Genomic DNA, 12,103 nt, shown 5'->3' on the forward strand with positions numbered 1-12,103 from the left:
TTCTGGCTTGAGAGAGCTGTGCAAGAGACTGTTTGACCTGGTTGGCTGTTCCATTACTGTTGAATGGGAAGGTGCTGATATTTCTTTTGGCATCTGTTTTTGAGTCCCACCACTGTTTATGCAGGTAGGATTTTTTCTTCTCCAACTAAACTGTTTTCCCTTGACTGTGATTGCTTTTTAATTGGGCTGCAGCTGGTGCTGGATTTGTGCTGAGCTGGAGACTGAATTACATCTTTGGAAAAGCATTTTTTTTGGTGATTTTTTTTTTTCTTTCCTTTTAAAATTCAGTCAGGATGGCTGGGGATCTTGCTTGAGAGTACCAACAGCTCTGGCCTTGCTTCTGACTGACAACCCCCAGTACTTGGGGCTGGAGAGCTGTGCCATGGAGCTGGTGGCAGCAGACCCGGCTGTGTCCAGCGGACTCTGTTCAGTTCCCATCACTCCTGGCTGCAGATCTGAACAGGTTTTGCAGCCCCAAGCTCAACATCCCCCCAAGGGAGGTGTGGTTTGGCACGAGGTAGGATATTTCATGATAATTCAACTCTTCTGTAAACCCACTTTATTTGGCAGTTCTTTAACAAAGAAGGACGCTGCTCCTGACGGACGCATGCAGGAGGTGCTCACAAGGGAGAGATGGGAATGGCAAAGTCTGGTTTTTCAAACTAGACACCCTACAGCTAAAAATCTGCTTGATTGATGTGTGTTTCATTGAGCTACTTAGTGTAGTGCAGCTTGTTATTGTCTTTTCGACTGTGCAAATTTGAATAGAGACAGTGCTAATGACGAATCATTATTATACTATAAATAAAACATTATCCAGATTATGCTGGTCAACAGAGCATAAAACAAATAGCAAATTCTAATGTCCTTGAATTACAATTTAAAAAGAAAAGCAGCACAGGATGCTTTTTGCATGGAACACCCTTGCTTGGTTGCTGTGAGAGTTTTTCCAGTTGCCTCAGGATCATCCAGGGATTTGCTCATTCACCATTACTTGGTAAATTCACCCTAAAAAGCACATGTGCAACCCCAGGGAGCTTCTGGCACACCATGCTCAGCTCTCTGCTGTTCTGTGCCCTGCTGGTCCCTGTGGCACAGCTGCTCCTTGTGAGGGCCTGGCACTGCCACATGGTCCCCATGCACTGGGGAGCTGAAGATGACGCCGAAGAACTCACAGCGGGATGGAACCACTGGTGAGGGCTACAGGGAAATTAGGAATCTGAAGGTCCAGAGGCCAAAATTCTTCAGGGGGAAAGGAAGAAAAACCCCAAATTGTTACTTCCTTCTTCAAGTGGGAACAATTAAAAAACTGTGGGTGTGCACAGTTCCTGCAGCTCTGCAGAGAGTGCTGGCTAAAGAAAAAAGCTGAGGCTTTATATGTTTGTCATGAATGAGCTTTTTATTGGAATTTTTTAATGTATATCCATTGGATTGGCAGAACAATAGGAAATGTATGTAGCAGGAAGTTTATATATTTAATATGAACTCCCCAGGGAAGTGGTCATGGCCCCAAACCTGCCAGAGCTCAGGAAGTGCTTCAGGCCCAGGGTGTGATTCTTGGGGCTGTCCTATGCAGGGCCAGGAGCTGGACTCCTCCATGATCCCTGTGGGGCCCTTCCACCTCAGGATATTCCATGATTCTGACATTTGTATTGATATAAATATGTGCAAAACTATCCTGTGGAGATTGGGATTAAATAAAGACTATATATTAAAAACTTCTAGATTAAGTTACTTCAGTTGTAAGTTGTCATTGCCCACTCAAGACACTTTTTAAAAATGGTATTTAATCATTCAAGTTTTTGTTTTAAAATCCTTTGAATAAGAGCCATAATAGTAACAATTTGAAATTTGTCTGAAATAGTCACCTGTTACACAGGAAAATGTTTTTACAAATACGGCCTGTTCCGTGTGAAGTGAAATCACATTTAGTTTTGTTTACATGGGCAGCGTGGCATTTAACCTAATCAAGCCTGTCATCCTTGCATTGTATTTTGCTTACCCTGCTGGCTATAAATAATTTCTTCTTAATCAGATTTTGACTGCAATAAGAATGTAAGTGGGTTTTTTTTTGCCTTGATGTTTTTCAAAATTGATCTGAAAGAAAAAACAACCACCTGCTTTTAAGTGGATTCGTAAAGTACTGTGGTCGGCAGAAGAGTGGTGGGGACCTCTTGGGTGTGATGGAGTTTGGTATCGGCTCCCTCCCTCTCCTGGTGCTCCAGCTGCCAGGCTGCCTCCTTGTGCCAGCACTGGCTGGGAGGAGAGTGGGGCAGGTTTCTCCCATGGTTTGTCTTCCTGAGGCCTGGAAACCTCAGCCTGGGAGGTGCCACAGCCAGGGAGGAGGAGAATCCAGCTCCCCTTTGGATGAGGAACTGAGCAAGGGCTGAATCAGCTGCGAGCTGCCCTCTGCCAGCGTGTTCCTGCTTGGGAATGTTGTCCAATTTTAACTTTCTCCTTCACTTTTAATGTCCCTTGTGCAATTATTAAACAGTTAATGACGGTCTTCGTCAAAACATGTGCTTCATTTCTCAAATATCATAGGATGCTGCTGACCCTACTCTGCCTAGGCTTGTACACTGCTCACTATAGCACACATTTAAAAATCTCCTAGAAAAACAAACTCCAGCTGGGCAAAAATGTTCAGTGACATGTTGCTGTGCCTTAGTTTTACTTTGTATCTTCATACAGGCAACATTTAAAACCAAAAATTAAATAGGCCACAAGCAAGTGCCAGATTTAATAAACTTTCTTTATTTACATACAAATACATGTACACATATGTTCTGTATATGTGCACATATTTAAGTGTATATACATACATGGTTTCCACATACTCTACAATAAATAGCATGTAGGGTTTTCTTTTAATTGCCTACAGTGCTGAGTAAAAATACATGGCAATAAAATCATGGCTTACAGCTAAGTTACAAAAGCACCAACCACTGAACTCGTAGCAATAAATCCAAGCTCATGTACAGCTGGGGCGAGGACACGCTATACAGAATACAAAGTAGACCAACTTGTAGGAATTGACAGGAATAGGCAAACTAAAAACATCATTAGAGACCAGGAGAGACTGTATGAAATAAGATGAAGGAAAACATTTAGATTATTGATCAAACTAAACCACACATTTAAATTTGTCACCTAAAGAGAAAAACAAATCACCCAGTTACTCGTATATCTTTAACAGAGTAATTTTTTTGTGTGAGTCTTTACCGAGGAAATCAGAATTAATCTCATGAGTGAGTCCTTCCGAGCTGCCCATGTCACTTGTCTGTGTGCACATCACCAAACAGAGTATTTCAACAGTGCTTTATTTGAGCTGTGTGTAACTTCTTGAACCCTGCATGTGAGGCTGATTGGAGGACCTGTGATATAGATCTGTCACAAAGGACCAGGGGAGCAAATTGGCAGCAGCAGCAGATCAATACCCAGCGAAAGCACAGGGGATGATGCTGGAAGCTGCGTGGCCAGAGCCAACCACTCCTGACTGTGCTGGGACAACACCTGGTGAAGCACAGCCACAGCTGGAGCCTCCCTTGCTCTAACTGCAGTGTAGGGAGCTGGTTCTGCACTAGGGGAAAGCCTGGCTGAGTGTTTATATTAACAGTTTCAAACCTGCTTTATGAGGTGAAGGTGCATAGATTTTTGTTGTTCTCTCTCTCTGTCATGGCTGATACTTTGACTTAAGGTGTGCAGTGCAGTGCTAAGGGAACAACCGGTGCCAAGAGGGAGAAAGCTGCTTGTTCAGGTATCATCCTTGTGCTGTGATGTGTTTTCCTTGCTGCACTTTAATGCTCAGAGGCTGGATGGCAAAATAGTTGTTTCCTTTGGCTGAAAGCCAGACTTCAGAGAATCACAGAATGATTTGGGTTGGAATCTTAAAGATCATCCAGTTCCAACCCCTGCCATGGGCAGGGACACCTTCCACGAGACCAGGCTGACCTAACCAGAGATTATCTTTTTATATATATTTATATTTTCTCTGTTGTTATTTATATATTCTCTGTTGCTGTAAAACTAATACTGGGGAGTGTGTGTGAATGTGTGAGAGGAATCAGACCCACTGGTGGGCATGGGAGGAAGGAATGTACACCACACATGCACACACCTGTGGGGTCTAATAAACTAAAGCTCATTGAGGTCTAATTACATCATTGCATATCCATGGGTAGGAAGTCTGAAGGAAGAACTGCTCACTCTTCAATGAACACCTACAGCTGCTACAACTCATAAAAATGCAGATTTCTTTCCTTTTTTTTCATAGAATTAGCACTTCCTCTTAGTATTTGGACTTGGCTACTTGAGCCCTCTGTGTAACATTCTTTATGAAATCAGTGGGAGAGCTGTTTATTTGGAGTTGAGTATGAGCAGCTTTGAGGCTGCTTCATCATTTGTTTTTCCTATTGTCACCTAAAGTTCCCAATGAGAAACAGGACCTGCTATGTGCTGTCCAGTCCAAGTAGAAGACAACCTCTCTGCCACGAAGTCTTTTAAAAAAGTGATTTTCAAGATCAATGTTCATTAAAAACATAATTTTGTTTGATTTTTGTCACGTGCCTGCCTGGCAGTTCCCTTACGAATGATGAGAGAGCTAAAATGCAACGGTCTCGAACGAAAACGATTGTTACATAAACAGCCGGATTAGTTACGCTACAGCACGAACACAGCTACAGTTTGTAGAGACTTTTTAACCTGATAGGAAAACATACTCTTCTCCAAAAGGTTAATGGGAATGCTCGTTTTTCTGAGTGCTCCCCCAGCCCCAGGCTGGATCAGCCGGAGGACAGGTACGGCGTCTCGCTGTGGTAGTTGTAGTCGGGACAGACCTTCTGCACCAGTTTGTAATCGACGCTGTAGAAAGCGATGTAAATGCAGATGACTTTGAAGGGTTTGGAACACAGCCAGGAGACATGGCTTTGGGTCTGCTCTTGGTAGCAGATCTTGGAAGGGTCAAAGTTGCACAAGGCAGTTTTTTTAGCGCGGTCTGTTTTCTCGTACTCGATGCGGCAGTTGAAGGACTTGGACTCCTTGGTCTCCAGTGTGGACTGTGGAGATGGTTCAAACTCGACCACTTTGGAAGGTGGCACCAGGCTGACAGAAACATTCCCCAGACCCGTGGAGTTATGCCGGAAATAAACGCTGAAGGTCCCATTGCCGTGATCGACGATTTTCCCCGTGATCAGGAGGTTCAGCTTTACAGTTTTGATGTTGGAGTGGAAGTCGCCCCATCCAAACATTTTCTTGAATTTCCCAGTTTTTACTATAGGTCTGCGTTTAGTTCGTGCCAGAGATTCCTGAACCTCCGTGATGTTGGACAACCAATCCCAAAAGTTTTCTATGCTGTCCGAGTAGGACACCTGGCCGTGTTTCAGCACTGGAGATGGCTTAACAAAGAGGCGTAGAGGGTTGATGATCCTGGAATGGACCACGTTGTCAACCAGTGTCTCTGCAGCATCCTTGTCTTCCCAGTCCAGCACATCCGCGGCTTGTACAACCCGACTGGCGTCACAGAACACCTGCTCCAAAACAGAAAGGGAGAGCTGTGTAAAGGGTGGAAATAAAATGGCCAAGACACAGAACGAGCCATTAATATTTATTTTTATACCAGCAGGGTCTGAATCAGTTGCCCGGACCACTGTAATGAGTAATTTTTACTGCCCTATGTTAGCTCAAGGATTTGACACAAAATAGCTTATGGAAGATGTAAAAATCTCAGTAAGAGCCATCCACGGGGACAAATGGATAAACCTCTGGACAGGCTGATGGCTGTGAAGTGCAAGAGCAGGCAGGTGCCCCATGTTCACAGATTTGTTAGATGAAAACATGACTGAGGAATGTGGAAACCCCAAAGACCAAAGTGGCCCCTCTGCTAAAAGATGGAGTGAAATAGCACAGGACATTTTCCAGTCCCTTTCTTTTTTCCCCACTTAACCTTCCAGCTGATTTAGGCTTAAAATCCTGTTCTGTTGGTGTAATTGCGTCCTAAACTGTTCATAGTACATTTGTCTTTCCTGGTGTTGCTTTTTCCATTTGATCCAAGCTTAAGTCTGCACGTTTGTGCCCTTAGTTTGACTCAATGAACATGGCCCTATTTTTGGTGCGCTGGTTTCAGCTGCTCAGCTGCCTGTGCTTAGCAAGGCCCAGCCTTCCAGAAGTGCTGAGCACTCCCAGCCACACAGCACAGCTCAGTTTTAAGATCCATGACAAGGCCAAGCTGAGTCTGCAATCAGAAAGCAAAACCTCCTTTTGGTAGCGACAGAATGGCCTTAAAATTTCAGAGTCAAATACACAGGTCTCAGAAAAATTCCCAACTCTGTGCAGACACACATTTCCCTGGTGTGTTCTTTCTGGCAGAGAAGTCCTGCTGGAAATGCAGAACCCAAGGGTATGATCCAGAGATCAGAAGCAAGATCTGTGTTTCAACAGGCTGGAAATGATTAGCTGACTTTTCAGGTCCTTTAAATCTTGAGTAGAAGCTTTGGAGAATGCATTTTCAGGGTTTGTTCTGCTCAGGACTGCCTTACACCATCACCCTAATGTACAAAAGAAAAACTTTTTCAGCTGCAACTATTCCTACAAAGTGTGTGAAGAGAACAAAGAGATGCTTCAAACGGGAAGAAGAAAGAACGCTGTTGTCCTGCCTGTGTCCCTGGTGACAAACGGCTGCTGGCCCTTCCTCCTGGCAAAATGCTGCTCTCGCTTCATCACCGATCCTACAGTGCCAGGATCCAGGTGGTGGATCCCAGTACAACTAATGCAGGGATGGGGTTTTCACTCTCCAGCAGCAACATTACGGGGTGCAAGTTTGCCTAAAGCAGCCAAAACACAGAGTGCAGACATGGAATGCGTGGGGTGGGATTTTGTGCTTCCTGTCTCATGAGGGAAAACTGCAATGCTGGGCTTGCTTTTCCCTCTGCTCCTGATCCCAAAGGGTCTCCTACGCCTCTGGTTCCTCACAGGGTTCTGTTTTTACAATATTCAGTTGTTATTTCTATAAATTGCAATTTTTCATTTCATCATCTGGCAAAGATTAGAAACCCCAAAGCCCTTAATCTTCACTGGGGCCTGTTCTGCAGCAATAGGCTCCAAACCAGAGCCCCAATCCACTGCCACGTGCCCTTCCTGATCACCCCCAATGCAGTAATTAAGATGAAATGTGGAACAGCAGCAACATTCACAGCTTGAATGTTGAAAGGTGACCATCACAATTGCTAAATCACAAAGTCACAGAATGGTTTGGGTTGTAAGGGATCTTCAAGATCATCCAGTTCCAAATCCCCTGCCATGGGCAGGGACACCTTCCAACCTGGACTTGAACACTCTCAGGAACCTATTCCAGTGCCTCATTGCCCTCACAGTAAAGAATTTCTTCCTAATAACTAATCTAAACCTGCCCTCCTTCAGCTTAAGGCCATTCCACTTGTCCCATCACTTATTTTTCACTATAAATAAATCCATGGCTGTGTGGAAAAGCAGTGGCCAGGTATGTCTCTGCAGAAATACCTTATTTCATTCTTCAGATTAAAAGCGGGGGAAGAAAAGACAACAGTGATCACTCTCAGTCCGAGACCTTGTATGTCAACTTCCTGCCTCTATCTTATATTTTTTTTTATGGCTGAGCTACGAACCCAGGGAAATAGGAGATTCTAATGGAAACAGTGACGGATGCTGATCTGTACCAGCCCGAATTGCACTGTCATAATGATGCTGGGGGAAACATCGCTTCTGCTGTGATGGAAAGCTCCTGGTGAAGCTCTGTCATGTTTATGTGTAGTTCTTCAGCCACTCTTAAGCCTGTCACCAGCCCAGGATCAGCTGTGTGATGCTGAGAACGCTGGCCATCCCCACTGCCAGGGAAATCACTCCCCTGCTGCAGAGAAGTGACTCTGCTCACATGAAGCAAGAGGTGCTGCATACGGTCACCCATCCCAAATCTGACTTGAGGCCTTAAGAAGCACCAGAAAGAGGCTTTTCTGCTGCATTTCTAGATTACAGCTGGGCCCAGGGGCCTGGCAGTGCTGGAATACCAGAAACTTTCCTCATTTGCATGACTAAATGAAGTGCTGTTTAAAATGCTAATAACCACTCAAACCATGGGCACCTACAGCTGGCATTGCTGTTAGTAACTGACTCAGAGGGAAAAGTGGTTGGAGATTTTAAGGTGAAATATATAGAAAGGAAGCTGCTTGGTTCACAGGAGATTCTGGCTTTGCTGGTGTCTGCACCCAGCTCTGACTGTCCTCTGGCAAGGGCACAGGAACACCCTCAATTGTCCTCCTGGGCTACTTGTCTTCTGCAGTGTTTATTGAAATCTGTGCAATGGCACTTTGGCTTTTCTCCCCTCGCCTTTTACGAAGAGATCCAGGGGACATTGAGTCATGTGCTCAGTGTATGTCTCTTCTGGGGGCTCTCACACCAGATGAGATGGCAGAGCGCTGCTTTCCCAGCGGCGCCTTGCTGAAGGCTCTGATAGGAAAAGAAAAAATATGTGGGTATAAGGTTGGGGATGGCTGAAGGGTGGGAAACATTACACATGCTAAAGCCAGGAGGGTTTGCCACATCAATAACGTATCAGGGCATGAGTATTTCAAGGCCATGATGGTGAAATCACAGAGTTGCACCTTGCTAGACTACTGCTGCTTTTATTTATGTATGTGTTACACCAAATGAGGTTTACTCATGGGATAATGAAACACAACGCTGAAGCTACAGTGACCTGGGCTATTTCATGTGGCAACAAAACAGCTTTCATAACACAGGAACGTGAAATCATTGATAAATTGAATTATAAGGATGCAATACTCCTGTTTAACGCCCAGACAGCAATCCCTAGGCACTGCAGACAGCTGTACCTTATACTTTGCTTGAGTATTGTTTTCCACCTCTTTTTTTGAAGTATTTTGCAAGGCTGTGGGATTCTCCAGTCTTGCACAGCCTTAATTCTTGACTCTGCTCCATCCTAGCGCTGCCTTGATTCACTGATTTCAATACAGGGGTGAGATTCAGGAGCTGACAGAGCTATCACCTCAGAGGGCTGTGGGGAAGGGACCTCATGGCTTGGGGTGGTAAATTGGTTGTGTTTTGCAAATACTCACTAAAAAGGTGTTTAACAAAGAACTGCCTGCTTCTGCTCAGTGCCCGCTGCAGCAGCAGGAGCGAGGGGGCATTGTTCAGAGATGTGAATAATATCGGTGCTTTTGTAATGTAAAACCTTTGTGGCGTGCAGATTTTTTTTTGCTGTTTTGAACAAAGCTTTCTGCAATATAAGAGAACCCAACTCCAACACTTGGTTTTCCCAATGCCCTTCCCTCGCTGGCTGCATTTTGCCATTAGTGAGGAAGGGCCGATGGCTTTGTTCAGCTGTTTATTCACATTGCTTAGCAATTTCCGGGCAATAAAAAATCTGTATTAAAAGAATGCAGCACATGCTGGAAAAAATGACTTCCTCAGCATCTTTCCATTTCACTATAATGCATCTTTATAGTGAAAAATATTGCTGGTAGGGTATTTGAAAAATACCAGCTTAGGGAAGTTAGTGTATCCATTTAAACAGATGGCTATTGCTGGAGTTCTCCTCCGCTGCACCGGTGTTTTCCCATTCCCTCCAAACCATCAATTTCCAGACAGAAATCACCTAACCTTTTTCCCTGTTACAGAGGCTGTAAAATGGCACCCAGTTTTACCCTAAAATTAGCCTGTGGATATTTTCCAGGAAGAAACACAATCTTGGCCCCATCCACAGCATCTCGCTGTTTTGTTTCGCTGCGTAAACAGCGAGAACAGCTCCAATCAGTGCAGTGTGGTTTATATTTATGGAGTTCTAAACTTCAAACCCTTGGTTCTTCCTGTGCCCTCCTCTGACAGATGGTGATTGCTCTTCAAAATCTCCCCCTTCCATGCACGATCCTGACCATGGCAGAGCAGCACAGGGTTAAATAACATTCCCTGTGAGCTACTTCTGAGAAATGAGCTTACACTGATGAGACACCGGTATCAGTAAATGCTCTATTTTCTTCATTTGTCCAAATTTGGGTTCATTTGGAACTCACTCCCATGTCTTTCTCTGTGGGCAAGGCACTAAATAAATGCAGGTGTCCCCATGCAAGAGTTAATACTTCTGGTGCTTTGGGAATTTTATCCAGGTTATTCATCAATCACCAGCAATCATTCCTTTAGCTTCACCCCTGCCAGGAATCATTTAAAAACTCTCAGCAATTAGCTGGGATGAATTGGTCTGTTGGAATAAACAACTCTGAAGCACCATTCTGCTGCTCACTGGGAGCTTTTTATCCCACTGCTGGAGAGGAGGGGTACCACCACTCCTCTAGCCTCCAGTTTTACCAGTGAAAAACTCATACTGGGGGAGGATTCCAGTGGTCTCCTCATTCCCTGCTGCTTCCATGCCCAAGTGTCCCATGTGTTTACACTCGTGCCCCCTCTGCAGCAGCACAGGACACTTTTCTGGGTTCCCTGTGCTGATTTGGGAGCCTCACAGGCTGTGAGATAACATGGCCCCATTGAGTGGCTGCACAAAAGCCCCAGTTTGAAGGGGGGTGTGTGGTGGGGAAGAGAAATAACTGCTTTTTCTGTTTGAAAATTCAGTGATTTCAACACATTTATCACATTTTAAATAATTTATGTCTTGACAAGGCTTATCAATTTTGCAAAGCACACACATTAACCAGATACAATGATCTCATATTAGCTTTTTCAGCATCTTACACTGGAGCCCAGAAGTATTAATAAAAACTCAGCCCATCATCAATTAAATGGAAAAAACCCCATAAAATTGTATTCCATTATAGTCTTTTAGTCTTTTTCCCCCCCCAAGAAAATGATGATAGGTTCTAATAATTCATCACAACAAGCTGAACTTGAACTTTACTGATTATTAATTTTTTTTTTCAAAGATAGGGGCTGTGGAGGGTTTTATGGCTGCAGATGTGATTGCTGTCAGGAATGCTGCGAGGAATTTGGGAGTTAAGCAACATCTTTCAGCAGGACTGTAAAAGAGTGCCATGTTTGTTCCATCCAGGCACAGCCTTATTTTCCAGTATGTTGTGGAGTTGCTTTGCAATGAAGCAAAAAGGCCAAGTTGGATGTGGCTTGGAGCAATCTGGTCTGGTGGAAGGTGTCCCTGCCCATCCATGGCAGGGGGTTGGAATGAGATAAGCTTTAAGGTCCCTTCCAACTCAAACCCTTCTGTGATTCTATAATCCACAGAGCACTGAGCTGCTGGTGGGTGGTGGGATGTGAATTTCCAGAAGAGAGGCTGAACCTTGTAACTGAGGGTGCCCTCACTCCTCAGGCACCCAAAATGCCTTTCTAGGTTCTACAGCCTGCCCCTTGCTAAACTGTAAATAAATAAACACCAGCAGGTTCTTGTGCCTGGTTTTCTCTCTCCTGGGGCAATGACTGACTCTTTAAAACACTCTGGTGCGAAGGTGAAATTAAGTCAGAAATTCAGAGTTCACTTGCTTGATTTCTGTCTCATTTTGAAACAGATGAGAAAGGGACTGTGGAGTTCAGCATGCCAAATCCAGCAAAGATATCCATTATGGGGGGAAAATGCAGAGCAGGGAGTCGGGGATACTGATCTCTAGCTGGACAGTGGCAGAGTACTCAGACTGCTCAAAGTCCCCCAGACAAGTTAGGGGGAAAAGTTTTAAAGGCTATTGCAACTTTCTTTCACTTGTAAAAGGTGATCAGAAATCCCCTGTTCAATAACTAATAGAATGGGATGATTTTAACATTTTTAACCTGCCTTGTGTAGTTAAAACTACGATGATAAGATGCTTCAGCAGGAAAGAAAGCCTTCATGACTGAACCTTGCAGCCCATTACATTTTCTGCTTGTAAACAGAATCATTGAATCATTAAGGTTGGAAAAGACCTCTGAGATCACTGAGTACAACCTATGACCGAACACCACCTTTTCAACCAGACCATGGCGCTGAGTGCCACGTCCAGGCTTTCCTTAAACACTTCCAAGGATGGTGACTCCATCACCTCTCTGGGCAGCCCACTACAGTGTCTAATCACCATTTCTGTGAAGAAATTCCTCCAAATGTCCAACCTTAACCTTCCCTGGCACA

At 44.4% G+C, this 12,103-nt stretch overlaps 1 protein-coding gene across 1 annotated transcript in view; it reads right to left on the reverse strand.

Moving 5' to 3' along the window:
- Positions 1 to 2,738: 2,738 nt before the first annotated feature.
- The window catches only part of NXPH2 (neurexophilin 2), a 35,454-nt gene continuing 26,089 nt past the window's right edge, over positions 2,739 to 12,103 (reverse strand). Inside the window, exon 2 of the mRNA XM_069021264.1 lies at positions 2,739 to 5,525. Within this exon, the coding sequence (XP_068877365.1) occupies positions 4,782 to 5,525 (744 nt within the window). The 3' untranslated portion in view covers positions 2,739 to 4,781. The remainder of the gene's footprint in view (positions 5,526 to 12,103) is intronic.

The sequence above is a fragment of the Aphelocoma coerulescens genome, chromosome 7, assembly GCF_041296385.1.
Source record: "Aphelocoma coerulescens isolate FSJ_1873_10779 chromosome 7, UR_Acoe_1.0, whole genome shotgun sequence".
NCBI lineage: Eukaryota > Metazoa > Chordata > Aves > Passeriformes > Corvidae > Aphelocoma > Aphelocoma coerulescens.